Source organism: Balearica regulorum, chromosome 13, assembly GCF_011004875.1.
Source record: "Balearica regulorum gibbericeps isolate bBalReg1 chromosome 13, bBalReg1.pri, whole genome shotgun sequence".
NCBI classification, from domain to species: domain Eukaryota; kingdom Metazoa; phylum Chordata; class Aves; order Gruiformes; family Gruidae; genus Balearica; species Balearica regulorum.
Genome location: NC_046196.1, coordinates 21,335,531 through 21,363,279, shown reverse-complemented (window position 1 = coordinate 21,363,279; position 27,749 = coordinate 21,335,531). Strand labels below are relative to the sequence as shown.

The 27,749-nt window shown below is 51.0% G+C and overlaps 1 protein-coding gene across 1 annotated transcript in view; it reads right to left on the bottom strand.

Annotated features, from left to right (window-relative positions):
- Positions 1-27,749, bottom strand: part of HYDIN (HYDIN axonemal central pair apparatus protein) — a 161,651-nt gene that overhangs the window by 72,246 nt on the left and 61,656 nt on the right. Inside the window, exons 15-23 of the mRNA XM_075765790.1 lie at positions 23,742-23,841; positions 19,588-19,706; positions 17,997-18,220; positions 14,380-14,447; positions 12,321-12,556; positions 11,435-11,535; positions 10,044-10,179; positions 9,450-9,620; positions 6,063-6,215 (exon numbers count right to left, since the gene is read on the bottom strand). Of these exons, the coding sequence (XP_075621905.1) occupies positions 6,063-6,215; positions 9,450-9,620; positions 10,044-10,179; positions 11,435-11,535; positions 12,321-12,556; positions 14,380-14,447; positions 17,997-18,220; positions 19,588-19,706; positions 23,742-23,841 (1,308 nt within the window). The remainder of the gene's footprint in view (positions 1-6,062; positions 6,216-9,449; positions 9,621-10,043; positions 10,180-11,434; positions 11,536-12,320; positions 12,557-14,379; positions 14,448-17,996; positions 18,221-19,587; positions 19,707-23,741; positions 23,842-27,749) is intronic.

Below are 27,749 nucleotides of genomic sequence, written 5' to 3'. Positions count from 1 at the left end.
CTGAGGAATAATGATAGGCTGTCTCGATGGAGCCAGACTTTGAATTTCCCAGGGTGACCCAGCGCAGACCCACCGTGTCCTGCCGGGCCAACAGCCCACTCCGGAGGAGCACGATGTGCGTCGTGGCCTCATTCCTTCGGTTTGCGTTTGGTGCGGGTCCAAGGGGCAGCACCGTGCATCACCGAACGGGAGACCTGCCAGGGCCGAAAGGCTCTGCCGGGCCAGATTCACTCAGGTTTTCAGGTCAGCTCCTGCCTACACCCATCCAAGGCTGCGTCCTGGAGACAAGAAACATCTTGGAGCTGTGCTAAAAAACTCCATTGCTTCAGAGATCAAGAGCTAACTTCTGATAACATCCCTGCTCCTTGCTTGTCCCCGAAAAGTGATGCAATAGCTGCATACACTGGACACACAAAGACGGTGGCTATTTTTGTCCCTGTAGGAGCTTGCACTATTGGACATCAGAGTCCCCGAGCGGTAAGCAAGAGTTGGGATCAATCACCGTCAGTCAAGAAGTTCAAAGCTGAGGTCATTAGCTTCTCCCAAGACAGGCTTCCACTCTGAATAAGAGCTGCCAAAATTTGGTTACAATGGACATCAGTGTGCATCCGAGACGGATGGATGGATGCCTGCCCTAAGGGATGACTGAGGAGCCATGACGTTTGGTTCTCCCAAAGCTACTTAAAGCTAGTTAATTAAAGTGATCCGCTCATTCTGGCTTTGCATGAGTGAAAGAAGCAGCAGAACTCTGTGACAAATGCAGCTGCACTTTACCACGGCACAGCTCCAGCGAGGGAGCACCCACACCTCCTCAGCCCAGCGCTCCTCGCGGAGGTCGTGCACGAAGGGGAAACGACCCCCCCAGCCGACATCGGTTGTGCGCAGAGCTTTGCCCCGGGTGTGTTAGCAGTCCCGAGGTGGGGGACCCTGCGTCCTTCATTTCAAAGCTACTCTGGGATCTGCACGAGCTGCCAGTGGCAGCAAAGAGCCCAAAAACACCCAGAGCCCCGGGAGGTGGAGATCAGAGCGCGAGGCTGGCTAGATGGGACACCAACAACCAGCTGCCTCCTGGCACCTCAGCACCAGCATCTCCCCACGGGGACCACGCCGGCTTCGCCTCTGCCCCAGAGCACCATCGAGGGCATGTTTTATGAAATCAAAAGGCAGAGCCTCCAAAAATTAAAATTAAAGCGTGGCACTCGCTGCCACTGACAACGGAGCCGAATTTGCACGCTCGGTTCAGCTAACAGCAGACTGCTGAGCGAGCTACCGAAGCTCATCTCCATCTGTGTCCCCTGTCCACAGCGCACCCCTCCGCATCCCATCCGCCCTCCCCGCTGGACTGGGGACACCAGTGCCACCGCTCCGGGCATCAGCCCTGGCCAGCCAGGACATGGGCACGGCTCCGCCAGCTGCTGCCGAGCACAACCCTGAACAACCAGGCTCCTCCTGCTCCTCCTTCGGGAAAAGCCCTCTGCTGAGTCACTCTTTCGGCAGGAACATAATTGCCTTGAAGACTTCCACCCTTCTTTAATTCAGTTGGCCAACGGGTGCAGCACAATATGACCAGCTTGGTTTCCCTAGACGAGCAGGGTAACAATTTCGTCGACTACTGAAATGCAGCAATTTTGAAAGGGCATAAACTCATACAAGATACCTGAGGTGATAAAAAAAAAAAACCCTCTTGTCTGTGGCTGGGTTTCAAGCACCTTTTCCAAGGTCTCCTCCAAACCTCTGCTCCCCTTTTTAAGGGCCTGAACCTCAGCCTGTGCAACACCGGGACGGACACAGCCGTCCACCTTCCTCGGGTTTTTCATACAACCAGCCGCCAGCACAAGGCTGGACGCCCCGATGCCGTGAGTCTCCAGGCACACTCCAGCTCTGGGAAAGACCAAACCGGATGGAAGAACCAGCAAATCCGTACTGCTGTATTAGCAAAACACAGCCTTTAAAAACCAAACCGATGGATTAAGTCTAAAGGTGAGCTTTCAGAGCACCACGAGGCTCTGGTGGGACAGCTCTGGAAAAAGTTAAGCCTATGCATCTTACCTTCAAAAGCTCTGCTCACCTTGGATGAGACCACATAATTCAGGGCCAGTGCTGCTCATACCCTGGAAAGGGAATTTAACGCTCCTTTCTAAACAGCATCGCAGATAGCGTTTGAAGGGCACGCTACAAGCAAACCCTGCCTCGCTACAAGCAAACCCTGACAGGCTGACTAATTACTCAGATACTTGGGGGGGGGGGGGGTAAAAAAAAAAAGTAATTTGCAGTAGTTTTAAAAATCACCCTCCTGCTAACTCAAGTCTGCTCCGACTTCAGCGAGAGCATTTGGAGAGAGCTACAAACAATGCCACCACGCTCTTCAAAGCCTTCCCTCCCCGCAGCCTGCACGATTCCCTCTGATAACACCACCACCACCCAGCAGCCAGGACAAGAAACAGAATCGCTAAAGTGGCATCCCTTTATCAGCACTGTTTTTAAGTTTATCTCCATGTTTCGCTGTCTCTCCATATGGCCGTTTCTTTAATAAAGGGAATGTTGTCTAAAGCAATGAAATTAGTAAATGAAACAAAACCTGCGCTAATGAGGAGAGAAGAAAGCGTGGGAACGGGAACTGTGTGTTCTCTCCTTGCTTACACCGAGTTTGACCAAGAGCCTTTATACGCTGCCTGGAAATCAGTTGACTTTTCTCCTGTGAATCCTGGTGAGACCATTACAGCTGCTTTTTTTTTTAAATAAACAAAATTTGAGTCTCTTCTGCAATGTCAGCTCCAGTTGCATCGCATGGCGGCTCATCCCTGGGAAGGTGGAAGGGGATCAGCTCCCCAGGCACTCTCCTGACAGCAACAGCACATCTGGCCGTACGACCGCTGCTGGAAACCCAGCGGCAGCGAGCTCCATCAGCAGCACAGGGCTCTGGATTTGGGATAAGGATCAGGTCAAAAGGAGACAGGAACCCCAAATTAGGGAACAGAGCACCATCACTAGAAGAGGAAGCCCCAATAAAGGTTTTCTCTCTCCTCTCTCATTACAAGGCACCAGGAAACCACCGTTTGGCTCCCTGCGGCAGCACGGAGCAGACCCAGCGTGGTGGTTATGCAGGCAGAAGAAAGCTGCCACTGATTAACAAAAATTACACTCCGGGCCTGTACTCTTCTTTCCTGATCACGCAGGCGTGATACGCAGCTGCTGTCCGCGATGCTGAGAGATGTCACTCTTAATAGCCGAATAAAAGATCCCCGGGAAGAGAGAGTGACAAAGAGCAAGTAGGAAACGATCAAAGATGCTTTTTCCTCTCTGCCTTTCTGCAGGGAGAGAAAACACTTCCATTAATCAATACAACTCTTTTGCGCTTGTCAATATGGCAAAAATCAGACGCTTGGGGAAACAGGAGAAGATGATGAGAGCAGCAGCAAGGAGAGGAAACAGCCACCTTTTCCAGCAGGTCGCATCAGCCCCCAGCAGCTCCTTCACGTTGACCTATTCCCTCCAGTGCCTTCTACCCACGAAAAAAGCAAACCCTGCCCTCGCTGGATCCAGAGGATGCTCTAACAGGGCTGCCCGGCAGCTCGGAAAGCAACCTGACAAGGAGAAGTACATCAGAGACAGGATTCAGTGGAGGAGCGTGGGGCGATGCACTGGTCCCGAGGGTCACAGACCTGCAGGTGCCCTGGCAGGCAGGGACAAACCAGAAGAGGACTGGGGTATGAAGTCCCTATGCTCCTCTTCAAACCCGAAAAGCCCCATCTCAGTGCACAGCTTTGGAAGATTTTTATTTATTTCCTTCTGGTGGCAGCGATGCTGCTCCCCTCAACTGATCCAAGGGAGAGGAGAGAAGAGGGGCACGAGGGGCAGTCCAGGTAATTCCTTAAATCACTGTCCCAAAGTGAAGTTATCCACAAAACCCACATCTCTGCTTGCTCAAACAATGCTCTTTTCTCCCAGAAAGCAAGAAGAAAGCTTGCCTTGACAGGAACAGCAATTTGCGATGGTTAAGAACTCGCGATGGTTAACACCACCACCGCGATGGCAGCACGGCCATCTGCGTTACAGCATTTTCCTTTTCGGTTCCAAACAGACACCGGCCTTTTACTTGCTCCGCTGCTGCCCCTTAATTTAATCTCAAGTCTGTTGAGCTGCCAGTCAGCATGCCGTAACATCACTGATCCAACGCCGCTGTGAAAATTTCAATCGATAGCTCTTTCTTTCGAGTGGGGACCGTGACCTATAAGCCTAACTGCAAACAGCCACCGTTTGGAGATTAGCTATCAAACGGGAGACGGGGAAATCACAGCTCGCTGTCCTGCGGCAGTCTCCAAGCAGGAAACCAAAGCTCTGCCATCTTTGAGAACACGAGACGTGGGTTTAGGAGCACGAAGGATGCCCAAGTGACCCATGAGCCAGGCTATGGGACAGCCGGAGCCAGTTCTGCTCTCGGACGTCCATGTGCAGTTCACCCTGACCGCATCTCAAATTTTAGTTCCAAAACTATTCGGTCTCCTCTCCTTCCCATCACTAAACTGCCAGGCAGCCTAAAGGCAGCAGCAAAGGGCAAAACGTCACCTCGGGGCAGCGCGACAGCACCAAAGTCGGCAGCTGCCGAGGGCAAGGGAGGAGGCTCGAGCGCGTCTCGCCCGCCGCAGCGCTGCACCCATCAGACAGGCTCGGCATCGCGGCGTGGAGGAGCCTGAAGAACCCTTGTTGAAACGGGTGATGGAGCAGGTTCCCAGGACCCGCCTCTCCTTGGATGTCTCCATGATACCAGCAGCTCTCCTGAGGAGCAGAGACGCTCACCGGGGGGTAACTCAACCCCGCAAAGTCGGCAACGGGGGGGACTAGGGAGCAGCAGAGTCCATCTTCGCTGCAGGAGAAGAAGCCATCCCTGAATCATTTCGTGTCATTGTTCTATTATTGATTAGCCACGATGTTTGCGGAGATTGCAGTGCAGCAGGACAGGATTTATTGCCCAATCCCATAAATTAAGGCACCGAGGCAACGGAGAGGCAGCTACACCCCTGCAAGCCGCCCGGGGGGGCATCGCACCAGGACAGCGGTACCTAAACAGCTCTGCAGGTCAGTCTGGGGTACAAGCCTGCAAACCCCATCGTTTATACACCAGTACCACCCATCCCAGGTGGCTTGCTCTCTGCAGAGACAGAAAGCAGATTTTCATTGTGGAGTCAAAGCAAGTTGCCCTGGGAATTCCCCACGTGGAGGTTACGTTTATCCTCCTGGGCACAGAAACTGGAGTGAAACAGCCGGAAAAGCAGCAAGAGGGAAACTCAGCCTGAGTTAACCAACCGCAGGAGTTCAACCCACCTAGCAGAGACAAGCAGAAACCTTCTCCAAACGCCGTCTTCCTGCCCCAATCCCCCCTCCAGCAGCTCCACGAGCCCTTCCCGGCTCCATCGTCCCTGCTCCCCCCGGGCAGGAAAACAGCCAAGCTCTTCTCCTGCTAGGCAGCTTGTTGCACTGTGCGGTCTCCAGGAATTAAACAGCTTTTTTTTTTTTCTGCAGCTGGTCTCCAGAGATGGTCTGGAGTCCACAGACTCCGTAGGTACACGACCCTTACGACTGGATTTTTGTGCAATGAACCCAGCCGGTTTGGCCCCCCCGGTAGGTGTGAACCTCGCCTTATCACCAGCAGTTTGAGGACAGACCTCACACCTTAGTCTCGGTCGTTAACAGGAGCCTGACACAAAGCAAACACAGACGTAACAGGGAGACGGTCAGGAAAGCCGTGTCTTTTCAGGAGCAAAGGGCCACAGGGTTCTCGTCATCTCAGAGCTCCAAAAAACACGACTCAGAGTGAAAATACCTTCCGCAAAATAGAGAGAGAACACGTAAAAATGATCCAGGCTCATTTCTGCTCAAACATCTATGGAAATCCTCTGTTTTACTAAGGGGTCCCCCAGAGCCAGGCTCCTCTCGCTGCATTATGATGGAATGTCTTGCTTTCTCTCTCAGATAGCGATGTGGAAATGTTGTATATAAAAATCAAGTCACAGGCTGCTATGGACCAGTCGTTTTTGTTGGAAAATAGCCCCACGGGTACTTACCATATCTGCCCAGAAGAACGCAGGGATGACAGTTTGATTGGAGAGGTAGAGAGCTCGGGAAGCATCTTCTAGAACTTGGATACTGCCGAAATTTATCTTACTCGGATGCACGTAGACAACCGGTCCTTCTCCGACGCTCACTAAATGGATTTCCTGCTCCAGGAAGCAGGTAGGAAAGATTAAAAAACCATCAGGGAAAGTTTAAAAAGCTTAGACAGCTCTAAGGGTACTCCTAGACTAGGGGACAGTTTGGCTAGTTGGAGTTTTCAGTGCTATAAGACCGATGCAGAAAGCCTGGAGCAAGCGCGGGATCTGGAGCGATCCCACCTGAAAGCCACGAGCTCCCGTCACCAGAGGATAAAGAAACCCGGTTTCCCACCCCCTCCCCAATTCGCTCTCCTTCCTCCACACCCTGTGCCTGCTCCCACTCTTTTTACTGCTCAATCTTGCCCCAAACTGCCCTCCCTGACTTCTGGACAGTAACTTCTTTAACATTCCCAAAGCTATACCTGGGAAAACCAGCACAAGCCAGCAGCAAAGCTGCTCTTCAGAGTAGAGACCACGTACGTTACCTGCCTCTGAGTTGTGCCTATGTGTACTCCTGATATTACATAAATAACAGAGAATAATAATTAAATTGTATCATTCAAGCGGCATTTTCTTTTGACAGTCTGAGACCCAAAAGTTTTCTTCTTGCAGAACTGCCACAGACTGTTGGAGGAGGAACGCGTATCTCTCTGCTAAATCACCTTCTCACAGCGTTAAAAACAACGAGAATTTATCCAGTCTGGTTGGATTTCACCGGTTCCAAACACCCCAACTCTTAAACAGAATCCCAGTGCAGAAAACTCCCAACACTGACAAGATGCTGTACGATTCACTGGAGGGCACGGAGTATGATTTAACCACAAAAGAAGCCAGCCTCCGTGATGTAAAACCTTTAATGATGTCCGACTGGAGGAAAAGGCATTGACAGCTGTCAGAATCACTTGTCCAACTCAGCCAGAAGGAGCAGCATCCATAAAAGCTCATCTCTTGACAGGACACTGTGCAAGAACGAGCCAAAAAAAAATAAAAAATCGCGTACCAAGGCTGGTACCTCAAAAATAAGGAGCTGAAGCCATGCATGATGATGGACGTTTCATCCCGCCGGGAGAAGGGAGGCATGGAGAGCTGCAGTCCGGGTGATGCTTGCCCAAAGCTCCCGGGAAGAAGGAGCTGGAGGGAAGAGCTGTGCCTCGCCAGCTGGCTTTGCTTCCAGGTGACAGCGGGGCAGAAGCAGCAAAGGCAGGGTAGAACCCTTTGGAGACGAGCAGAACGACGTCGGGAGGATGCTAGCTGGCATCAATGAGAGAGCATGTACAAACACGACGCATCCTCACCAAGGAGAGGGCTTATAAAAACATCCCTTCGTCTTAAAATGGAGAAGAAAAATCCCGTTCAACAGCGTTACGGGCAAGGTGATACACGGGGAAAGGTCGTAAAAGGAGATGGGAACTTTGCCATCGGTAATATTGCTGCACATACACCCCTCCAGCAGCGCTGCCGGCTTTGTCATGGGGATCCGACATCACGTCGGATCACTTCAGAAAGCAGCATCTGTCCCTGGCACGCAGCCGTGGTTTGAGCGGCCCCCAGTAACCCCAGGGCTGGGTTCTACCAGCTCCTTCACGCAGGAGATCACACACGCCACGGTGAAGCTGGCACGCAGTCACCTGCAAACAACATACCGGGCAGGGGGCTCTACGCAACCTGGATGGAAGATCTGTACCTCACCTCACCTCCAACAGCGTACAGACTCGGCATCAACACCAGACAGCGTAACTTAAGAGCAAGCTTGTATCTTGTTTCATCGAACGCACTGCAGTGATTCCCCCGAGGTCAGATTTACATCACACGATCCACACGGGCAGGATTTGCCACCAGCACAGGGACGGACAAGACGACGGCCAGCTGTTCCGCTAGCCCAGAAAGCTTTGGCTGAGTCAGCTCCTAGGGAACTACCGAAACTGCGCTCAAACTATAAGGCAGACCTATAGAAAACGCGAAGGATCTATACCTGACAGCGAGAAAAAACTCACGTCTGTGCGGTCAATACACCCGGCCAAGTTCCCACCAGCGCTCGCTGGGTGCTAGCGGCAACCGAGCGGAAACGCTGCGCATTAAAGATTGACTTAACGGGCACACACAGTCACTCGATCCCGCGCTAGTCGGTTCTTTAGGGACAGCTTGGGTTCTCCGGCTGAAACGCTCGCCCTTTGGGCAAAAAAAAAAAACATATTCACCTCCAAATGCAAAAGATTAAGGTAAACTTTGAAGCTGTAAATTGTTAGCCTGAGGGTAAAAGCTTTGCAAGAAATCTGTAGTGAAATAAGTTAACGGTTAAACAACTGGGTTGTTCTAGAGGGGAGAAATCCTCATTTTTAAGGGAAACATGCCTTCTACGGACGAGCAAACTGTTTTGTCAAACTTCAGCCTTCCCTGCAAAGCCTGGCCTTCCTGTTGACTGGTGTACATGCACACCCACGAAGGCCGGGGTTGAGATGTTCGGTGGCATCCAGGGGATTTAGCAGCATCATTTCCATCCGTTTTAATGAAAGTTTAAATCCCTGAGAGTACTTTCCAAATGTCAGCCTTCCTTCCCGTTACAGAAAGCTTAAGGTTCCCGGCAATCCTCTGACATCCTATTTCATGCTCAGAGAGATGACAAGACATTTTAAACCAGCTGCTTCAAAAGTTAATATCATTTTAAATTAAAGTTTAATTAACTAAATTTGTTCTAGATTTTAGCTAGATGAAGCCAGGACACTACATACGATGTTCTCTTGTCTACGTTTTCTTATTGTTGCTGCTGTTCTGTATGCGAACAACATCTTTCAGGAGGCTTTAGGAATAACATCTTCAGGAATGCTTTGCCTCATCCATTTCCAAGCTCAGGGGGTGTGTGTGTGTGGAAATAAAGTCTTGTTGCTCCAGATGCAAGCTGCGTGGCTTTTCGCAGAGGTACGATGGGTATTTCTCAGACGTGACGGGTCGGACTCTCAGCGTGGTTACTCACAGGGCACTCGCTTTACGGGGATTCAGGGATGTCCCTGCGCGCTCCTGAGCACAAGCCCTACTGAAGCAGCAGTTGCGGCTCGTTTAATCGTGCGGCAGAGTACGAGAGCCAGGGATTGTGCTGGGTTTCAGACTGGGCTCACTATCCCGTCTCACGTATCCATAATTACGTGCCAGACTTAGCTTATCACCTGCCCAAGAAGATACCATCCTTCCTCTTCTCTAGATGTCAGCTCATGCCATGAATCCCCTCTTTCCCTGCCCACACCGGCTGTATATTACAATCCCAGGAAGGATCCCTGGCATCAGGAACCGTGGCCGAGGACTCACCAGCGGGGATCCTCTGCTCCCAAACGTCGTGACGTGAGCAACAGTGTCGTGCTCTCCCACCACCTGGGCTTCCAGCGTAAACGGGACCTCGACCGAGCTGCGAGGCTGGATGATCCCATGTGGCATGGGGCTGGAGTACCACACAGCATCCTCCTCCTCCTCCTCCCGTTCCTGTAAGGGACAGGATCAGACCCAACTTCAGAGTGACCTCTGAGGAAACTTTAAACTCCTTGACGTCGACCACAACGACAATTCACCCACATTTTTAAAAATCCCTAGGAGAAAGCAGAGAGGCACAAAACCAGATGTAAGACCAGTATGGGCTTAACATCCTGAGGGGGTCCGAAAGCTGCTGCATCCACAAACACCCACTCCTGTGCCGGCAACCTCCTTGCAGCAGCTTTTCATCGTCCTCTAAGTTCTCCTGCATCAAAGCAACCCAAAGTCTAGAATATAAACTGCTTCCCAAACCTTCAGGTGAGAATAGGAACCTATCTGAACATAATCCAGCAAGGTCTTATCCAAAACCCCCTTTTCTCCCCTAACAAACCCCTCGATGACATTTGAGGGCAGGAGGCAGATGCGATGCCAAACCTGAGGAAGAACCTCGTAGCAGCCTGGAAGATCGCTGTCGTTCACAAGGGTCAGCATCTGCTGATAGGGGTATTTTAGAAAGCACCGTCCAAACGTCATGACGGGGTTGAGGACTTGCAGCAGCGGAACCACGCATCTAGGCAAAGAGATGACCAAAAGGGATTTAGAAATACTGAGGGAATGTAGAATTTGTTTACTCCTCGACTAGCGTGAAATGGAGCAGAACACATTCGTCACTGTCAAATAGACATTTAATACCCCTACAGCAATAAATCGCCTTTAATTTCTTTTTGTTCACTTTTATTCAACAGCTTCTTGTAAAGGAGGGGCAAACTCTGAGCCTCAGCATCGCAGAGGCTTGCCGGTGCGGCCAAGCGGCCAGGCAGAGCCGTGCCCTGGCCCAGAGCTGTCTGCTCGACACGAGGTTTGCAAGGACCCTCCCAATGGTCCCAGCAAGGCGTGAGCTCTGGGGGAGCCTTCCCAAGGCTCAGGGAACACGAGACCCCAGTATCTCGGTAAAAACAACTCCTTCCTCTCTGAAAAAGGTGCCTGAAGAACCTCAACCGTTTGCCCCAGCGATGGAGGGTCCGAGGCAGCACCTGGTGATCACCCTCTCCCAGGTCCCACGTCTTGGTCCTTCACCCCCGCCGTGTCCGTATGCTGCCTGTTCCCATTTGCACCTATTTTACAAAATCGCAGCACAGGCACTGACCGGACGGCGGAACAGCACCAGTGAACTGCATCCTACTTGTAATTAAACTGACACCCACTGCAGCACAACAGGATCGAACCTGGCTGCAGCAAGAAGAACTTTTGGCTTAAATCTGAGAACATTCACGCTCAAAAAAAAAAAAAAAATCCAGAGGGAAGCAGAGAAACCTGAGCTCACCTTCCACATCAAGGGCTATTTTTCCCTTCAGAAGACCTAGCCTTTATTTTCCCCTCACCAGCCCCACCGTAAGCCCCTTTCCCGTTTGCAGGTGTCTGCATCTGTTGACGAAAGCACCGTCCAGCTTTCAGCAGGCTGCTCGCCGCGTCCCTAATGAGCGTCACATTTTGGTCGCAACCCAGCACAAGTTCCCCCATTTGTGGGAAGGAGGAGACGCGGCCCTTTGGAAATTTGTTACGCCTCATGCACCAAAAAAATAGGTTAATAATTAACATAATTACTGTTCCCTTTAGAAAAAGGCTCAGGGCCGTGCCCGTCCGTTGAGCACAGATGCTTCTCAACACGGGCTGCTTTCAAAGCACTGCTGTTCTCATATCTAGCTGGGCAGAACTAGCTCATCAAGCAACGCTTCTCGTTCGGAGCTGGCAAGCCGCGTGCAAGGCAGCGTGCTGGCGGCGGATGCACGAGGAGAGCCGATGAGCTGGAAGGAAAGCACCGATACCTGGCCGTGAGGAGCAGGGCCAGCACCTCCTCGCCAACACCATCCACATCCACCACCAGCGCCAGCTCGTATTTCTTCACGGTGTTGGAACACAGGGTGACCTGGCGAAAGAGAAGAGCGTCAAATACTCCATCACTCCGTGGGCGGTGTCCTCCGGTTCTCGTTCCGCGATAAGGAAAAGGAGGATTTTGCCCTAATTCTTCTGCTGGTCCACGTGCAGAGCACAGTCTGTGGGAGTAATAGAAGTCTTCTGATGTCTGCTTTGTTAAATACACCGTGCGGTTATCAGGGCATACGTAAGCTAAATTAAAGCACAATTAGACAAATACTCTGCTCACCACTGTATTAAAATTAAGGGACCAGTTTTTAATCTCGACCACAATAGCATAAATCCAGAAGAGACCTGTTGAGTTGAACAGGGTGAGTTCAACTTCACAGCAGGAAGCTGAGGGCAAAACGTGGCCCAGAAGATGCCGGGCAGCTCACGGCTGCCAGAGCTGCAGTGAATACAGCTCCTTCTGCTCAACAGGAGAGGAGAAATAAGACCGGGAAGAAAAGCAAACTGCTTTATACAATGACATCCCTCTCTAACAGCCACCTTCTGTCCTCATCCTTCCTCTGCCCACTTTAAATCAAAGAAATCGCTTTAAGCACCTCTCAAAAACACATGAACGGCTTCTGTGCTTGACCACAGGGTACGTGACCTTCAGCTTGCGATTTTGGAAACAAAACAGTGTTCCTCCAGAAACATCCCAGACTAACTCGGCCAACAAAAGCCTAACACCGGCGCGTACATCTTACTCGCGTTACGCCAGCAGCACTAAAGCCCTCCTCATACGTCAGCAAAGCTTCAGCCGAAGCACGCACGGTCGGATTCATCCCACACCTGGATATCCAGGAATCCCTGGGAACGGATGGTCCCTCTGCAGGGCACTATGGTAAATTCGGTCGGCTTGACGGGACCTTGAGCTCCCTTTCTCCGGGATGGGTGAGCGTTGTCGGACAGCTGAACAAAGCTGGTAACGCTGGGCTCTCCCGAGCCGTCCCCAGGAATGCGGAGGTTGAAAGTCATGGGCACCAAGGAGGTGTTAGTGAGGCGACACGACAAGGTGCGAGGAAAGCCTAGGAAAAATGACAGAGAGGGATTTACGTATCCATTATCCAGTGATTCCTGGGGTAAACGTCCCCACCACGATAAAGCCGTGCTTGGAGTTTAAGCTCTTTTCAATCTGAATTACAGCTAATTGAGAAGCTAAGCAAGGAATTAATCCTCACTTAAGTTCCATTTTACGCTGATCACAGAGATCGCGTCCTTGGCAATGCCCGCTCTGCGATGCTGAACACCAGCAGCGCCTCTCTAACTGCGAGGAGCACTCTCAGCTGCCCCAAAACCAGCCCCAATTATTTCTCACGTACGAGTGCGCATGCAGACACAGACTGTTTGCTCTGAAAATTCAATCCGTAAAATTCCCCGTTAACTCCGTGAACACTCCCGCGGTTTTCAATACATAAAAGCAGCGTATTGGCATCAAGGTGAAGCTACCGTAAAAGAAAGGATGGACGAAATCGGGAACTACAGCACGACGCAAAGCACTCTAACGCGGTTTCTCTAGGCAGGATCCTTGCGGCATCTCCTGTTTCGGGGCACGTGAGAACTTCTAGCCCGCTCCACCGGAGACAAGCCTGATGCTTGCTTAGAAATCAGCAGGAGCCGCGTCCCACCTTAGCTAACAAGCGGGACATCGCACACCAACTGGCTTTCATCACCGCCCGCAAAGGTTTACTTCAGCTTTGATACCGGCTTTCCACGATGCACCAGTGGGGATGTTCTGCAGAGATAGGACATCAGCCCCCAACCTGCTCGGGAGTGGACATCCGGCTCAGCTGGCCAGCTCTCCAAGGAGGAGACATCTCCCCTGGCCTGCTTACCAAGCGTTATTTCGATACGGATAGGGAGGAAAACCAACTGCAGCCCCCAGCAGATCGTTCATCCGCGCCCACCTCCAGCAATTTCCCCAGCAGGGAGGCAGGAGGTGCGCAAGAAGGACAAACGCAGACTTCACAATCCCAAATGAGACCAAAGTTGTCAGACACCAACGACAGTTACCAGCATAGCTAAAAGAAGCACAAAAAATAAAAATACAATAGCTGCCTTCAGCTGGCAAGGCCTTATTAATGAAATCAGATTAAGTAGGATGAATCTCCTATTGCATAACTGTATTTCTGCCTGGTGCGTTTCTTGGTTTATTTATTCAAAAGGGAACAAAGGAGTGGCAGAGTGGTGATGTAGGGAGGGGAGGAAGCGGCTCAGGAAAGGTAATGAGTTTTCTTAAAAAGTCCACGAACAGCATGAAAACACAGAGGCATCCTGGGCGCAGAATGATAATGGCCCTTCAATCAATCCACAATTGATTTCACATTTAAACTTTAGATCATCTCAGCAAAAAGCCTTTTGTGAGACGGAGATAGAGAACCAGAATCTGCATTTCAATGGAGACGCTCTGGATGCTCAGCCACCAGCTCTGTCAGCGGAGCAGGATCACACGTCCCTGGGGATGTCCTGGGGTGGGGGGGAACATCACTGCCTGATGCAGAGCTATTCCTTGGGCATATTACCCGGGAGATGATAACGACGTGCCCTCACAGCACTAATTAACATCTCACACTAAATGTCAGGCGACTAAACGGTGTCCTGTCCCTGCGACATTTACCCAGAGCAGCTACGGGCTAGGACGTGGCTTCAGCTCCCTCCTCCATCTCCCATCCCCTGGGGACAAGGACAGTGGCGGCCACTCTGCCGCCGAGGGTATGCAGCCCTGGTGGTAACACCCCCAAGGGTGCTGTGGAGGAACACGAGTGACGGATGACTCTCACGGTGAAGCGCTCTCCGTTTCGGTAAGGCGCAGACCTCTTTGACCTGTGGTCCAAGACCAGGGCACACTCACCAAAGGAGACGTCACCGAAGCGGAGGGAAGGTACGTTGAAATGGAAAGTCGGTCCGATGACGCAGCCCCTGTGAGGACAAAAGGCAGAGGAGACATTGGCTTGGGTAAAGAGAACCGCAAAGCTTTCAGCTTTCCTTACGGCTCGGGTGGATAAAAGCCGGTCTCAGAACCACGGTGGGTTTCAAATCGACCCGTCGCCCTTGTGCTCAGCATCCACGTGGGCAGGAGGCAGCCAAAGCCCCGTGCCGACAGCTGCTGATGCGGCTTAGGGCACCGCGTCAGGCGGGGGCCCGAGGGTCACCCCCAGGTTGCTGCTGGCCTGATGAAGGACCCTGAACAAGTTGGCTCCGTGCCTCAGTTTCCCCATCTGTAACGCGACGACAGATATCCGCACAAAAGCGGACTCATTGCAACTAGCTTTCCCAGCCGCAGGCTCCCAGCTTTAGTATCTCAGCTGGAAGTGGTGCTGCCGTTGAGCACATGAACATCTTTTCCTCGGAAGCTCTGGATCCACACAATCATTAGGCACGCAGGATTTTGAGGCAGGAACCCAGGGGAGCGCCCAGACACCCGGTGACCGCAACGAGAGCACCAACAGCTCTACACAGCGGACAGCTCAGTTTCAGAGGAAAGTATCAGCTTGTCACCAGCTGACACATCCAAGAGCAACACGTCTTAAACCACCGAACACGGGTGTCCTGAACCCACCACACCTCCTCGCCCATCCTTAGAAATCAAGGCTCCAAATTCACCAACATCCACTGAAATCGGCGCTTGGAGCTGCACAACGTTCATTAATTTATTTTGTGGTTGATGCCAATCAACGGCAGCTCTGCCTCTTCGTTAAATCGGGGACCACAGTGAACAGTGCCTTCTAGTTTTATTCACGTTCTACATGTGGACGGAGCCCAGCATCCCACAGGAGGGACCCGTGTTGCTCCGTGGTGTCCTGCTTCCGGCACCCCTTTCTAAACACCAAAGAAACAAGCATTCAGGAGCTTGTAAGGGTGGTTTCCAAGTAAAGAATAATCACCTATGATATGGGCATCTTCTGACTGCGTAGTTAGAAAGCACTCAGAAAAAAAAAAAAAAGACTGTCAGGAGTTTCAATCTAATGCTAATTCTCAATTCTTGGAGCTTAATCAGTTCCTGAGAATAAGTCAGGTAGCAAATCCCTGCTGCTGCTGAAGTTCCCTCTCCGAGGACCTCAGAGGATCAGACCTAACCTCCCAAGCCCTCACAGCTTACCTTGGACGGAGCAAAGGGAACAGACCTGCTTTTCGTCACAGCGCTTCCCAGGAGACGATGGAAAAACGACCTCCAAACCAACCACGAGCAGGGATCGCACAGGGAAAGCGCCAAGGATGAGCCTTGCCAGGCAAGCGGGGAAGTGACCGCCGTTTCTGCTGAGCGCAGCGTATCCGGGCTCACGTTAAACCTCAACGATTGCCCAGAAGGTTCAGGCAAGGAGCCAACCCAGAGCTCTGTGCACCACAGCCGATAACAGTACGGCTTGCAAGAAATGGGGGGGAAAAGCAGTGTTTTTGGCAACAACCGCGTCTTACGGTAGCATTAACGCACTTGTGAAGGGAGATCATGGCCCTTGCAGAGCAGGATGGATAACAAGGTGGGAGAAGAACCGCTCCAACACTCATCCCCGTTCCTTCCTTTGTAGCCCAGCATCCCACCAGCCAGCTCGCATCCATTCAGAAGAACCGGGAGTTTTTCTCCACGGAGGACTAAACCCAGTGCTTGAAACCTCCCGAAGAGGTGGACATCTTAAAGGAGTATGAAAATAAACAGCTTGGGTTGTGGGGCTGGAGAAGGAGAGATAAGGGCTGGATACGGATCCTTGAAAAAGGCAAGACAGAAACCAAGGAGGCAGAGGTCATCTCAGGGAGGAGCGGGCTGCGGTGGGACAGTGGTACGGGAGCTGGTGGGTTCCAGCAGATGGGCTCCACCCGAGCCACCATCCAGGCAGAGAGGAGCACAAGGAGGGGGAAGAAACAAATGAAAAAGGACCAGCGATCCTCTTTCACCCAGACGTAAGGTCTGCACCCAGCTCAGGGCCGTGCTGGAAGGATGGAGCGGAGCGGCCACGGAAAAGGGGAGGACGTGCCGGGCGCTGGGGGCCAGGGCATCAGCGGGGACCAGCACCGCTGCAGTGGGTCACGGAGGAGCCGAAAAACAGCCGCCCCCCCGCTGACAGCTCTGTCCTGCCTCAGGAGCTGCGGGGCAGCGGGCACTGCCCGAGCAACCCCCTATTCCACCTGCGATAAGCGCATCCTTACAAGCGAAACCTGCCCTTGCTCAAGGAGAAACCTGCTTATGCAATAACATCCCGTGACCAATATGGGGGAGGGACAGAGGGGAAGAAATTATTTGATTGTGAAATGTTCCCTCTTGATTTCCAAAAAAAGCAGCACTTTCCCTCCAAACACAAAGCCAACATAATTGTTTCTCTGCCGAGGTCAGACCTACTCACCACTCTCTCTTGCAGTAATAACCTTCTTGTTCTTTTTTATCCATTTCCCTTATCTTACCGGTAAAATCAACTGCAGATTCCTTTCATTTCTTCACTACTTTGATCCAGTGCCTCCCAACAGTGGCGGCGCAGGATGCCGGCCACCGAAGAGACGCAGCCAGCCCCAGAGCTCTCTGCCTACACCACGATATCCCACCAGCCCATGGGTTAAGACCCACCGGGACACGTTTATACGCTGCTGCGGTCCTGAGAAATGGGCTTTGCCTCTCCTATCATCACCTTTTTTACCACCCCCCCTCTCCCCTTTGCTCCGTGAGGATTATCTTTGGCACCGGCACGGGCCCATGGGACGATGCCCGAGTTCTTGTGACAGTACTTGCCGCAGAGCTGCCCGTCTCCCGCATCAGCGCTTTTCTGGCTGCAGACAGGAGGTACCGTAGCGCTCGCTGCACAAGAGCCGGGAGGACAGCTTGTCCCAACACATTAGCGTGAGAGATGATGTTGAAGCTGCTGCTACCCATTTTGTATGGATTATTAACAGGGGATTTTAAAAAAACACTACTACTGGCTGCACAATCGCCCAGGCTGGCCCATTTCTCAACCATCTCCAAAGCCCTTTTGGCCTTGCTGTGTGTTCAGGTGGGACATCCCTGACCATCTACTGCCCAAAGCCGATCCCATCACACTGTCTGCCACGGCCCAAGGGGGAAGGAGCTACCTGCAGGAAGGAGTCACTCCAGCTCCTGGGTACCTGGACCGGGCAGCGGGCATCTCCACACCTTTCCTGCACAACCTCCAGTCAAACTTTTTCCAGCACGGGTAGTCATTTAAAGCCCCAGGGTCCTCGCACAGAGATGTCAAAGGGTCACAAAAAGAACCTGCTGCTGCCAAATTCTGCGCAAAGAGTGTCCTGGAAAGTCACAGAGCCACCCTGGCTCCGCTGTGAAGGCAAAGGTGCTTCCCAGAGGAACCCAAGACTTTCAGAGTCAAACTGGGTATTGGGGGCATCCCCACACCAAGACCTTCAACAACTCCTTGTTCCCTCTGCTTCACCATAAAGTGAGGTAGGTAGGAGACGACTACCCAGAGATAACTACTTGGGTGCCCACCAAGCTCCTATAAACCTCCTCACCTGATAGTCAAGGTCACAGGCTCAGGGGATCCATCCACACTGAACCTGAACTCTTCCGTGAACTGCCCCAGGATGGTGGAACTGAAGGAGATCCGGATGACTTGGAGCTCGTCTGGCAAAATCCTGCCCTCCTGAGGGAGAAAGGTGAAGCAGGAGCCCAGAGCTGTAGCTGGAGGGACCAAGTTGAAGAGAGCATCGATGGCTCCTTTGTTAAACAGGATCGCCTGCAGTGGCACGAAAGCAAAATGGAAATACATAAGGAAACTTCCTTTCTTACAGAAGGCTAATGTGTTTTCCAATTAAACAATTAACATCTGTAAAAGGCAGAAGATGCTATGTGTTGCTGCTTGGCAGAAGTCAAAGAAAATACAAACAGGACGAGTGCTGCCTTTGGGTTTTTTTTATATAAAGCAGCGATAAATTCATAGACATGGAGTCAACTCTGGGTTTATTCCGCTGACACAAAGCGGTCCCCTTCGACTTGTCCTTGCAAAACTGGCCAGAAAAACTGAGGAAGCATAGAAATGTCCCTTATTTTTTTGATTTTGCAGCTGCTCTTGAAAACATTCACGTGTTCAAACTCCACAGCGGTAACCTGAAAACGACTCTCTCCTCATGTTTTACGCCTTAGTTACACAGTGCACTTAGGGATCGCACACTGAGCTGAGGTTTACCTCCAGTCTAGCTGCTTAGGACAGCATTAACGGCATCGCCTACTTATTCACATTTTCTCAAGCAATGAGAATAATAAATTGATAGAGAATCAATACAGTATCAGCATTAAAAATGCATAGAGCGCGCAATATTTTGGTAAGGAAACACCTTAATGTGTCCTTCCCTGCCACAGTCAAGCTTTTGAAAGTGTCTGGCATGATGTATTGCCTCATTTTCTACCTCTCACTCGCTCTATTATTTTTTTTTTAATTTTTTTTTTTTTTTTTTTTGCAGAAGACCTGACACCACTGAAGGGGAGGCAAACGCATAGAAAGTTCCTTTGCTTCATTTCAGGAAACGCTTTGCTCTTTATAGAGCCAGAGTCGCACCAAGCCTGAAGCGTGGCGAGAGGCTGGTGGGCAAGGGGAAGCGCTCCCAATTTCTTGGCCAGGGACAGCTCTGAGCCAGGAGGCTGGGCGGCTTTCCTCCGACTCCCCACAATCGGTCGGATGCGCTTAACTAGAACCTGTTTCCAGTTCAAACATGGGAAATTTGTTCCAGCTGCTTTTTAACAGCCAGAGTACAAAGGTGCATCGCATCTAGGGCTGAAACAAAAGCCTCTAAATACTTCTCTTTTTGACCCAGTGGTGCTTTCATGTGTCAAAGGGTTGGGGTTTTTTTTTTTGTTTGTTTTTTTTTTTTTTTTCCCTGAAACCTCCCAACTGCTCTCAAAAGGAGATTGCCAAAAAGCAGGGATTAAGGCTTCACGAGCAACATATCCACCTCTCAGACCCCACGAAAGCATCCAGATTCTGTGAAACCTCCCAGTTTGACCATTACATCAAACATGCCCTGCTCACAACCGCCCAAGTTGCCAGATAATCCCACAAGGAGCCACTGGGATCCAGCCGGACCCCTGCAAACCCCTACAGCTCACCTCATAGCTGTGCGCTGATCCAACAAAAACCTTCCCCATATCCAGCTGGTCAAAGCTGAAGCGGAGCCGGGGCCCTATGCCTTCCCCTTTGATGCGCAGGGGCAGCCTGGTCTCACGGCCTGCGGAGAGATTTCTGTTTCAGTACAATAATTCCCTCTTATGCTGGATTTTCCAGGGTCTAGGCTCTGACTCTGGGCTAGGAGGGACCAGCTCTAGATGCTCCAGGAGAAGATACAGGACCCTTCTCTTCCCTCGGGAGATACGCCTTTGGGCTGGTTTAATTCCTACCTAACCCCTTGGGCTGGTTTCTAATTTATCCATCCGTTTGCAGCCTGAAAAAGCGAGGTCGAGCTTAAACCGTGATCTCTGAGTTGCTTCCCGCGTGCTTAGATGAGCTTTGAAATCCACTCAGGGAAAGGCACAAAGCTCAGGAAACAGAACCTAAGATAAAGATCCGCTGTCCGTACTGATGCCATCGGAGATGACAGCACAGAAGCCGAGAAGCACGAGCCCAGGCAAGGCGAAGCTCCCTGCTAACGGCGATCTGCACATCCACGCACAGAACATCTCGGCATCGCCTGCGCCCAACGCGCAGCTCCACACCTGGGTGCTCCCGGGCTCATCTCCTGCGGCAGCACCTAAACAACATAGGGCTTTGGGATCTCCAGAGAGGAGAAGCTATAACCCACCTATTCCCACCACGGTACCAAGAGCTCAGCTTTGTAAAGACGCCTTACCTGAAGGATGCTGAGCAACTACAGAAACCCACCCTCCTCACCACTGAGATCAGATAAACCTCAGTCACCTTTGCAGCAAGGGATGTTCACGTTAGCAAGTCTATTTATGGCTTATAACTCAACTCTAAGATGCTGATTTTCTTTCATAAGATGACACAACATGAGATCTTTCAGTCTGAAGGCTGTTCTGAACCACTGGAGCAGCCCAAAGTGCCTGAATCCTGGCTCAAATTTTGGCTCAGGTCTTCACACCATCCCATTCTACTCCACAGAGAAAGCAGGTAGCACAAGCAGAGAGCCCCAAAAGTTGTATATAACCTTCATATATAACTTTTGTGCAAAAATATTCCTCCTTCCTTCAAGCTCCTTTTGTGCAATGCTCACCATTTATTAAATATCAGGGATTGAAGGTTGGTTTTTTTTAAAACAAAGTCTTCTGTATAGCTATTCGAGCACGTCCAAAGCGATTCTTTATTGGAAAGAGCAGCCCAAGTACTGCAACAAGGTGATTAGATCACAACTTGGGAAAAAACCCTCTCCTGGAACAGCTTTTTCAACGATTACTGACTTTTTCAGACTTGCGGCCATGGGATGAGGATGTTTGATAACGTCCAAAGCCAGAAAGGAAGAGCTAGGGAACTTTGGTTGAATTCAATATTTTTTAAGTGGATACAGCCAAAGCCCAGCCGACAGCAGAGATGAGAGCTGTTTCACAGCTCAGGTGTTAAATAGAGGGCTGTTTATTTGTATTTCGCAGATATAAAAAAATGCAGTATTGGGTGCTCACTGTCCAAAGATTTCTCCATCTTGCATCATGTGTGGCTCAATTTTCATTAAAAACTCTAGGTCTAAACCATCAAAGCTCTTGGGAAATGGCAAAGATTTCCAAGTGACAAGCTTTTGTCCATGATTATGCTGAGACACATGTCCCATGGCCACTGTGATCAAAAAAAATCATCAGTGGCAGTTCTTCTGCAGTAGGTCCTCAGCCTCTCCTAAAGGTCCATGGAAGCCATCCTTTCTTCTCCCCTACATTGATCCTGGAAATTTAGAAAATCCCAGAAGTTTTGCTCTTCCTCCTTCCAGGTGAACCTCGGATGCTTTTCCCAAAGGATGAAGAGCAGACTAAGCTACAGGCAGCATTCAGGAGAGTCGAGAGAAGTAAAAGAGATGATGTTTTGCTCTCCTAGGAGCTGGGGCTTTCAGGAGCATCCAAGCCCTTGCCCAGGGCCCGGGTACAGCTGGGCTGTGGCCCCATGATGCTCCCACCATAACACATCCCAGAGCACACGGACCAAGGGCACGGAGGGGCTACAGCCTCCTTATCCCTAATCCCAAACCCACACCTGGTACCGTGGAGCAGGAATTTGGTTCTCAGCAGGAATAATTCATCGCAGGGCGTACGATTTGGCGTTGCTGCCTCGCTTTCACATAAAGAAGGGCGTAGGTGGCCTAATAGCACAGGACTTTTTTGCCAAAATCTTTAACTTCCGCTGCTTTCTGACTCTCAGTTTCCTGTTCACAGAACGTCCCCGTGTTTTGTGACTGGCTTTGGACGCGATTCTCATCTGACCACATCGATGAACAGTTCTACATGATGGAGAACAGTTCTGTCAGAAGGTAAGGGGGTGACTGTCATTTGGGATTTTGCTTCTCCCTGCAAAAGTGGCTTAGAAAGGGGTTTTGCAAGGCGTAACCCAAGATGATTCTGTGTGCAGACAAACCTAAAAATGAATTTTAGGTGTCTGAGCCCCCCCCACCATGTGCTTCCTTCCAGCACTCGAGGGCTACAGCTTTATTTGCGTGAATAACTAAGAAAGTTCATTTTGAGCTTAAATATTTGCCAAGAGCAAATTTCAAACCACTTCTCATCTGCCAGCTTTGTGACTTGCCCAGTGCCGACTAGTTCTGTAAATCGCCTGATCCAAAAGCAGCTGCTAAGCAATTTATGGAGGCACCTGCAAAAAAAAAAGTGGAGGGCAGCAAAGCCCCTTCCCAGTTGGGCACGAGATCCAGCTGCACGATTCACAGTGCTGCACCGGGGCGAAGCTTCCAAATGTTCCCAGCAAGGAGCAGGAACGCCATCTGCACGCCCCGCTCCAAAGGGATTTGTGACTGGCATGTAAATGCACGAGGAAAGCGGTCGCACTCCTTAGAGGAACCAAGAAATAAAATTAATTGAGTCCCCAGTTAAAGATCGTTGTTTTCTTCTTTAATCTCTTTTTCCAGAGACAGTTTCCATCCCGACAATACAGTGGATCAGCTCTGTTCTGGAAGGGATGGGGAGTAGGCGCATAATTCAAATTACCTCCTTGAGGTCCTCTCTTCCAAGGAGCCAGTGGAAGAACTAAGTTCTCCCGAGGGCCCATCACGGTCTTTCAAGAGCAGGCTCCTCTTTCTCAACATGGATCATTTGTTTCCCGTAACTCCGGGACCAGCTCAAGGCTAGCATGCGAGTAGTTTTCCTATTTCTCTGCAACCAAAAAGCTCTCCTGGCACAACCCCTGGAGATCCCCGCAGCAAACTGATGGACACCCCCATCAACCAGAGCAAGAATCCCAGAGCCAGGAGCACAGCACTGAGCGAGAAATCCCTTGGAAATAACTTTTTAAAAATCAATCCTTCCCCTCCACAGCTCTAACAACCGCAGCTGGCGGGCAGGAAGAGAGTTTGTTAACACAAGCCCTGTGTAATTACTGGAGGTGGCATTTGCCAAGTAAACCCTGCGCAACTACTGTATAAATAAAAAGCTGTTTCATGACATTTGTATCCGTCAGCTCGGGGCAGTATGGAAAGCATCAAAGCAGCTGGGTTAGTGATTTCACCGCCCTCCAGAACAGGAGCCCGGCCGCTGGAGGACCACGGCCCTCGCACCTCTGCTTCCTCTGAGATGGGGATACTGCTCCCTGGATGTATCCCCAGGGATACATCAACCTCCCGCTTTTAAAAACGCCTTAAGCAGCACCCTGCAGAGGAAGGACGAGGTAACCCGCACCACGCAGCTTGGTGCGAGCTCTCCCTGCCCCGTGCTGGCACAGCAAAGGGATCACCTCTGTCAGGGCAAGGACGGGCTGACTCGGGTGGGTCACAAGAACTGCTCCCAGAAGAAGACTTGACAGCGCTTCTGTGAGACAGGAGGAGCAGAGAGCGTGTCCAGCAGGCTGCTCGGGCTCTGATTTCCAGGGAGGGCGTTCACGCTGCCGAGCAGAGCCAGCCCTGCGCAATGCCACCCGTACGCACCACCGACCCAGCCGCAGGGTGACAATTCCCACTCGGAGAGGAGCGTGTGCTGGCCGGAGGTGGTCCTTCTGCAGACACCCTGTGCTCAGCAGGGCTCCACCACCATCAACCCTTCCTACACCAGAACCGGCTGGAAGGCGATTTGTGTGTAACAGAAGCGGGAGGAAGGAGCCGTACCTGAGATGTCGCAGTAGACAGTTTGTTGATAGACTCTGGCTTCTCGAGGTTTAAAGATCACATTAATTTCAACCGAAGAATTTGGCCAAACGTCTCCCTCCTAAAACAGAAGCAGACAGCAAACCATTTATCTTCAAACGTTACATTTCTTGTTTTCAACCACAGCCCCGCAGCCTATATTTAGAGCATCAGTGAAGGGCAAGGAGCAAGTAACACTTACCAACCAAATTTATAAGAGAGTTTGGAAGCAGCTGCCAAAGTCCCTAACCTTTACTGGCACCTGGTAGAGGCATTTTGTTAAACTGGGGCTATAACCAAACAACCAAACTGGTTCATGCTCTGGCAAATCGAGCAGAGGGTGAAGGAGAAGGCAACTCCTGCGAACCTCCCCGTGTATCCCTGTATCACTATGGCTACGTGAACACTTCTGCTCCGATCAGAAGAGATTTAGAAAAAAAAACCACACAGATGGATTTTTCCATTCTTAGTTACAAAGGTGCTGCCTCTTATACCCTTCACCTGTACACATATTTAAGTATATAATGTACCCTGGTGAGTCGGGGCACTCAGCACCCAGCAGGACAAGCCCTCCTGCCCAGGGAGCAGAGAACTTGTTGATGGCTGCTTCTGCCCCGCGAGCCAGCACGTAGGTTACAGGAGACCTGAGAATTAACTGGAGCATCGGACGTGTCCTGTTGAGCTCTGCAAAGTACATACACCCCTGTTTCCCCGAACGCAGGCTCAAACAAGAAGAGATGGAATTTGCTTACAGCTCCACACCTCTTTCAACCCCCCAAAAAAATAAAATTAAGTAAAATAGCTCTTTTCCTTGTCATGCTCAGGGATTTAAGTCTGGGCCGTACTACCACTGCTTCCGTGGGGTCTTCCCTCTCCGCTTCTCTCCCAGAGAGTCCTGGCACTGAGTCCCAGGGAGCCCCGTGGCTCATTTTCGGAGGCGCCCCTGGCTTGTAAAGGCTCTCACTCACTTCTTGCAACCAGTTTAAACAAAAAAGCACCACTTACCTCCCCCCCAACCCCCGCCATTACAAATGTCTCTCCGTGCATTTGTTGACATAAATATATGCACATTTGACAGCTGTAGTAATACTTTAAGAAATGAAAAATTTCGCTTATAGAAAGAGATAAAAAGAACAGAGTTATTTTTCTATCAACCAAGTGAGGCTTTTCTTCTGCCTGCTGCTGGGTATCCTCAGTACTTTGTCCAGAAGAGCCTTGAACTGACTGGAGCCTCTGGCACTCCAGCAGCATAAATATTAAGTAAGTATAATACTTCCCATCAACTTAGCGCTTATAGCTCAAAGGACAGTCCCCACAAAAATTAAAGAGCTCTGACACGGTGAGTTATTGGGCTGTAGCTGCACGTAATTCCCTAACGCACAGTCTGCTCGGAGTCAACAGAACAGAGGGAAGAACAGGCAGAGAAAACAGTTTCGAACACCAAAAGCCGCCACAATAATAAGAAAAGGGAAGCCTGAAAGCATAAAGTCACTTGGATTCATCTCAAAACCTAGAGCAAACACATTTGCCAGATCAAACGTACTTCGTGTTTCTATCCAGCAAGCCACTGGATGAAGACGAAGCCTTATTATGTGACGACACGCTTGCTTGAGGAAGCGAACTGGGGACATCGGTCTGCAACCCGCAGTCAGGGCGCTGGATATCGGAGCCTTTGGGTCCCACAGGGATGCTGCACGGACTGAGCATCCACAGAGGTATCTTGGATTTGCAGGAATAAAACCATTTGGCATGCTCCAAACAACATAAGCTCCGCTATGACCCCCGGAGCTTGCCTAAACCCAGCCACTGAGAAAAAAAAAATCAAAACAAACCACTTGGATGCTGGATTTCCCTGGCTTGGCTAATTAGAGTCTAATAACTCAGCAGCACTCATCACCCAGCTGCCGGCTGTGTGTTTAACAGCCTGAATTCAGCAGCCTCACCCTGGGCAGACCATCCCCGGGGCGACGCCTGCAGTCCTCTGCAGTCCTCTGCCATCATTCGGTTCCTGCTCGGGGTTTGCATCTTATAGAGGGGTATAAAGCAGGGATGGCTAGCACATCCTGAGCCTCCAAACCCAAAACACAGCGGCGCAGTAAAGTTGAGGGAAGTTCAGAGACAAGTGGGAGTGAAATGAGCCCAATTTCAGAGCGACCACCCGGATCATTCAGAGGGAAAATCTCCGTTTGTTCTGCAGAGCCTCGTGGGACAGACGGCTAACAAGGGAGAAGGTCTTTGAGTGAGACAGGAGGGGACCAGCGAGGCCGAGGGTGAAAACCGATGCCAGGATTTGACCGTAGTTCTGCCATCGGGCTTACGAGGGTCGCGCGCAGCGGGGGGCACGCGGCTTAGTTTGTGCTGGCTGTCAGACAGACGATGCCTACCATAAACCGAGCCCCCGATCGCTGGGACTGTGTTATTTCGTGCAAGCAGTTGGGATCTATCTGAAAAAGCAGAGTGAGATTTTTATACAACGTCAAAAATGCAACGCTGGCTGCTCTAAAACAGAGTTCATACGAACAAGAATGAGTTCTCACAGCCAAATCATTCCTGGGAAACTCAGAGCATCTCTGCTTCCACCGAGGCCAGAAAACAAACTTCTTTAAGCACAACACAGCAGCACCAGCCTTTCAGGTCCACTGTGGAAGAAAGGCCTGTCTTGCTGCGGGGTGGCAGGCTGACGGGACTCACGGGTCTATTTTATGTGCCGCCATCAGATAATTGGCCCCGCGGACACTCCGGGGCAGTTTGGTTATTACTCAGAGGGTGACAGAGGCAATGCATCTCCCGTTAACAGAAGCAAGCGCAATACAATTCATAAGCAAAAGCGAAGCTAAGCAGGAAAGGAAGAAAATTTAAAAGAACATTGGCCTGATGAATATGTATCTGCTAACAACAGCGCGCTTTTCTAGCTGAGCGAGTTCAGCTGACTTTGGGATTTGACGAACTCCAAGGGCAGCACATCTGCGACAAACAGAACCGGCACCGTGATCTTACCCCGCTGTTTTGGAGGGCGGTAACAGCAATAGATCATGGAGGCAGGGACAGGGACAGACTTGACAGAGCAGGGAAAACCTTCCAGGAGCTCCTCCTCGGTGGCAGGGCAGCACCGTTAGCCTCAGTTTCTCCAAGCAGGTCCCAATATACAGAAGGAATAAGGGCTGAATCTTCAAGGCCTGAATGCCCAAGTGTTCAGGAGAGATGAGGGAGTATTCACGCTGCTAAACTTGAGATATCTAATTTGGATCATCTACAGGTAGCCTGGGGCTACAAAGCCTACGTCCCTCTGGAACGCAGAAGCTGAACAGCCCAGGTTCTCCCCCAACCCAGGATACTGGAGCTTTGTGTCAGAGGCAGGGGATGAGGACACTCCTCAGGTCACCTCACATCAGCTCCTGGAGAGAAAACCACGCCTGCCTTCATCTTTGCAGGAAATATTTGGAAACCAGCTGGGAAATGAAGGCAAGGTCCCATCAGAGGGCTGGCTAGAAAGCTGCACACAACATTACTGTTACCCCAGCTGGGACTCGCTGTCCGAGGCTCCGTCCACCCTCTGCTTACAAATGGGCATGGAAGGCAGGAGAGCAATACCAGGGGTTTGCAATCTGCTCTGGCTGCCTGCTGGTCTCCATGTGGGGTATGAGACATTGCTCATGACACAAACCCCTCGTTGTCCTGGCCTCATCCCATTCCTGCATCACGGCTGCTGTCAGAAGGGGAACTGGAGCTGGGTCAGCACTGGCATAGCGTTTATCTGCCTCTGGAGTTTGACCCTGGCCCAAGATAGCCCAAACTGACCATCAAAACAGTGATCTTCCACTGCACCAAAACAATAGAGCTTCAGCAAGAACCTGGGAGAACATCTCCAAACAGCAAGGGAGTGGAAATGAGTCCCTGCAGGCATAACTCAGAGCGGCTGAGTTCCCGGTGGGATCGTTTCCTCAATGCCACCGACACCGCAGCAATTGGTGCCGCGTTGCAGGGATCTCT